We start from the raw sequence: 4,648 nt of genomic DNA, 5'->3' as shown, positions 1-4,648 counted from the left end.
CATTGCGTACTAAGACCCCTGTAGAACCGCCATCCTGTTACAAATGACCCACAAAATTTCGGGTCATTTGTAACAGGATGGCGGTTCTACAGGGGTCTTAGTACTTTACGCGCTTTACTCGTTGAAATTCAAACAGAAAACATAAGGAAATAATGGATACATCACACATGGATCTATAATTTTAATTCATATCTTATTTAATACAAATATTGCAATGTCCGATAAAAAAGAATAGGACATTGCATCAAAAATAGCGGCGATTCAAAGATGAGCACATAAGTAGTTATCATTGGTGTCAAAGTAAAGTTTTGCAACCTAAACCATCTGGGTTAGGTTTTTTGCTATATTAGCGGAAAGCTGCACAAAGCTATTACAACTTAAGTAATGCTATACATGCTATTAATGAAATCGTGAGAATAAGTGTCATTACTGTCAGAGTTTAGATAGTGTGCACTTTTAAATGATAGATTATATTTAAGTATAAAGCATAAGCAGGACAAATAACGTTAATAACAAATACTATTATTTACCCCGGATGTTTAGCGCTAAGATGATTACTAATTACTATTATAATAGTTTTTACTGTGCTATTATGGTGATTCAACCTTTTTATTTATTTTTCATACGTTTTTTAAATCTAGGTAAAGGTAGATAATATTATCTATCAATGTTCTATAGGTAGTTATTAATAATAATGAAGTTCTGTACCAAAGTGTAGTTTAAAATGTTGAAAGAAATAACTTGTTGTAAGTATTTTAATTTATTTCGCAGACCATAATATTTCCCTGTAAACGCGAAAAATATTTTTTTCAAGTCAAATTTAATTACGTTTAGTGGTCGTCTAACTAGGCACGTAAATTACAGTCGCCGGGAAAATGAGAAATTAAAAATGTAATATTCTGTTCTGTACTATAAGTAGTGTTTATGTCGCGAGTCGTGGCGTTCGTTTTAGGAGACTGTGCTGTAGATTTTATTTTAAAGTGAAACATACCTCCTCTATTTTTGGCTCACTTACACGTTTATTACATCATAACATGTGGTATTTAAAAGTATAAACTAAAACAATGTTTTTTGTTAAACTCACCACAATAATAATTATAATATTTATCGGTAATTGCGCTCTTGTTAAAATTAATGTTCTCTACATTGTGGCAGGCAATTAAAATCAATTAAAATTTGAATCTTGGGCTCGGTTTATTGAAGACATAAGGAAATGGGATTCTTCCATTCGCATTTTCCAAATAATTACTTGATGTAAGTTTCAAATAAAATTGAAGATAAATTAAATAAACAAAACAACAACAATATATTTTAAATACCTTAATAGGTATATCTGGACTATGGTATAGAATATAGAACCTTTACTAAACCATAATTTATAGGGAAAAAAGAAATCTGGTATAAAGATGCACTATGTATACTGAAGCTCATAAGTGTATAGGTATCCTGTGGACCAAATTTAACTCATTATTACTCCAAAAGCATCACTGACGTTATATTTCATATTACCTATTATTCAAGGTTCGGTAGCTTTGTTTCCAAAGATCCTTGATGAAATACTTTGCCATCTAACGCCTACGTCAGAGGTTACAATGCTTCAAGTATTTTTTTTATTTCTGTGTATAATAGTATAAGGCAAGGAAGTGCTTTCTATATATTTATATGCTGAATATTTTATAAAGAAACGTATTAAATGAACAAATCGCAGATACACCTTGAACTTTAAATAGTCACGGAGCGATGTGCACTTCGACGAGCAGCCAATTACAATTCCTTTAATCCTTCGATTTACTTTTAAACAGCTTCAAATTTGCTTTTACGTGTGCGTATTTGTGTTTTCAGTAGCCGTAGAATAAATAAATATTTATTTACAGTTTACACTATCATAATATATGACTCTATATTTTAATAGGTACTTACTTCTTAGTTCGTGCATACGCAGCAATATACTTATGAACCGAAAAGTACAACATTTAAAAGTATTACATTCTTAATCGATCCAATTTAAGATCTACCTTTATTATAATATGAATTATATTATATAAAATATCGGTAGAGTTTTTAACAATCGGTGAAGAACTTTGAAGAAGGTGTTTTGCTTAGCTTGGAGAGAAAAAGCTTATTAAGTATTATGTTTTGTGTACGACTTTTATCCGCCGGTAAACTTTATATGAACTTTGAAAATGAACACAGATTTTTTATATAGGCACAGTAATATCTACGCAATTCCCATACCTCCTTAGGAAATAGGACTTCGTGTCTTTTTATTTTGTAAAGTTTGACCTTAAATGTGACCGCTCATTTAACCAAGAAATGAGGTCGATATAGCTTGAGCTATAAATATATAAACATAACATAAACACTCAATAATCTATTGAATGTCAAGTAAGACACTTTTTGTCAATGAAGAAATTTGTTATTTAAATTACCTCGTAATTTACTAAACCTAATTGAAAAGTACAAAATGTTAATACCAACATGTCTTATAAAATTATTGGAATTAGTAAGTATAGATAAGATATATTATAAACATGAGGTTGATTTGAACTGTTTGGTGGATTATAGTGATCAGCCCTCAGATTAGATTTATGTAAATAGTAAATACTAACATTTAAAACTACAAATATATTCAATTTCAGATACTCACAATAGCCTGTTTAACATTACATCACTACAGTTACGATTTAACAGACATTCCGACGTTAATGCTATGTTCTGGAACGTATGTGGGCTACATTGTGGTGCTCTCTGGAGAAATTGTTGGTACGTACAAATATCCACGTGCCGACTGCCGACTGCGATAGAGTAGTCAGTAGGGTATAGACTATAGATGTTATCTGGTGTACTACCTATTACATATTTAGTGCTTACGCATTTGAATTTGTAAAACAATTTTGTAAATAGTAAAGTCGCATTTATACAAAGTTTTTTTAAATTCAAAAGACACAGAAAAAAAGGGATAAAATCTTTTAGGGAGTTGTAAATGTTGCTCTATTAGTTAATTGATATCTTAACATTTTTCCAGGGGAAATGCTATTCGCGCCCCTGGACTTAGTACAAGATATGTACTTCGGTATTGTTGGAGTTGGTTTGTTCGCGATCAGCGGGGGCTTCGTGCTGTCAGCCAGGACGAAAAGCACACCATATTCAAGGACGGGGGACCATAATGCAGCTCTATTGGCTGGCTCTCTGGCAATACTCAATGCTTTTATATTGCTCTTCGATTTGAGTCTGGCGTATTTGGACTCTGAGCAGTATGACGATGAGGCGAGCGTGTAGCGTGATTTGGTAGGGTGAATTACTGAATTAGTTTTATATAAATGCGACTTTCAGGTTAATAAAGATTATTTAGAATTGAAAATAATATCTCAGCTATCATGGATCCATTCAATTGATATATCCAAGTTCCATAAAAGACCAGTCGTTAAAAATAAATTTAAAATTTTACGAAGTGAACTGCAAAGTGTAAATTCTTACACATATGTACATTTACATTTAGATTTTAGGTATTTGCCTTTTTATCGCACCATACTTTAAAGTCAATAAAGCTCTGCTACATGTAACATGAGCAACAGATTGCAGACATTACGTTTTCTTTCTCTTCCACAAGGTGAAGCAGTATCAGCAGCGGCGGATGCCTACATAGACGCTTGGTGGTCAGCTATCGGGGGTGTTTTATACGGCGCGTGTGGTGCTCTCACATTACATGGATGGCGTGAAGTTCCAGGGTGTACTCGCAAGAATCACGCTCAAGCATCCGCTGTATGTGCATTGGCCACCGCTGCACTTTTAACAGTAGATGCCCTTCTTGCACTCTGCTCAGCGCATAAAGATGACGCCAGTACGCGCTCTAAATATACGAAACGTGGGAGCCCGTAAATTGTTTTAAGTGAATGTTATAAATTATATTGTTGGTTATTTATTTTGTTTATCTTTAACACTATTAATAAAACATAATATTGCTCACAATTTATATAAGTTAGTGGGAGTCGAGTCATCCAGCATCCTCACGAATTGGGTCAGGCTCGTATCAAAGAGATTCCCACGCAATCACAAAAGAGCGGCTTTCGCTGGTAGAATATTCAAGTATTTCAATTTTCACTAATTATTTACCTTTACTATATCACTATCTTGACATAGTCCATAAAAAATACTAAATTTACCTACCACATACGAACATATTTATTGGCAATATAACCGTTTGAATTTGGATTCTCTTCTTTCTCTTTTTGCTTCAAATTTGAATTTCTAATCCATTATCCCACTGTCAGGAAACGGATAAGAAGACTTTACCTGTGTTTTTACCATCGTTTTGGTGACTGCTTGTATTAATTTATTAAACGCGTTCTCTGAGCTAAAGAAAAATCATCAATTTAGGAAAAATAGCTTATTATATTTTTGTTTTACTACCGACACCTACCAAAAATTTATGAAACTAAAATGACACAAGGAATTTGAATAATTGTGAACCATACATTCCTGATGCTTACGAACTATTTTAATAGATGGCGCTGAAATAAATTTTAACTTTGCTTGAGACTAGATATACAGTATAATATTATACTATTTTTAGGTAAAAGTAAAAAAAAAACAAAATGATTTTCTCATGTTCAAAAGGTAGGTAGTGGTAGGTATTGTATTGTGAGAC

The 4,648-nt window shown here is 32.6% G+C and overlaps 1 protein-coding gene across 2 annotated transcripts; it reads left to right on the top strand.

The window, feature by feature from the left end:
* Positions 1 to 2,419: 2,419 nt before the first annotated feature.
* On the top strand, positions 2,420 to 3,884 carry LOC123695624. Of its 2 annotated transcripts, XM_045641531.1 has the most exons (4): positions 2,420 to 2,503; positions 2,640 to 2,763; positions 3,026 to 3,288; positions 3,611 to 3,727. In XM_045641531.1, the coding sequence occupies exons 1-3, from the start codon at positions 2,465 to 2,467 to the stop codon at positions 3,277 to 3,279; spliced, it is 417 nt and encodes a 138-aa protein (XP_045497487.1). In that variant the 5' UTR covers positions 2,420 to 2,464; the 3' UTR covers positions 3,280 to 3,288; positions 3,611 to 3,727. The 2 variants fall into 2 exon arrangements, with proteins under 2 accessions (XP_045497487.1, XP_045497486.1); XM_045641530.1 differs by lacking the exon at positions 3,026 to 3,288 and having other exon boundaries at positions 3,611 to 3,884.
* The last annotated feature ends 764 nt before the right edge of the window (positions 3,885 to 4,648 follow it).

This window comes from Colias croceus, chromosome 11, assembly GCF_905220415.1.
Source record: "Colias croceus chromosome 11, ilColCroc2.1".
Taxonomy (NCBI): domain Eukaryota; kingdom Metazoa; phylum Arthropoda; class Insecta; order Lepidoptera; family Pieridae; genus Colias; species Colias croceus.
This window is presented reverse-complemented; position numbering and strand designations above follow the sequence as displayed.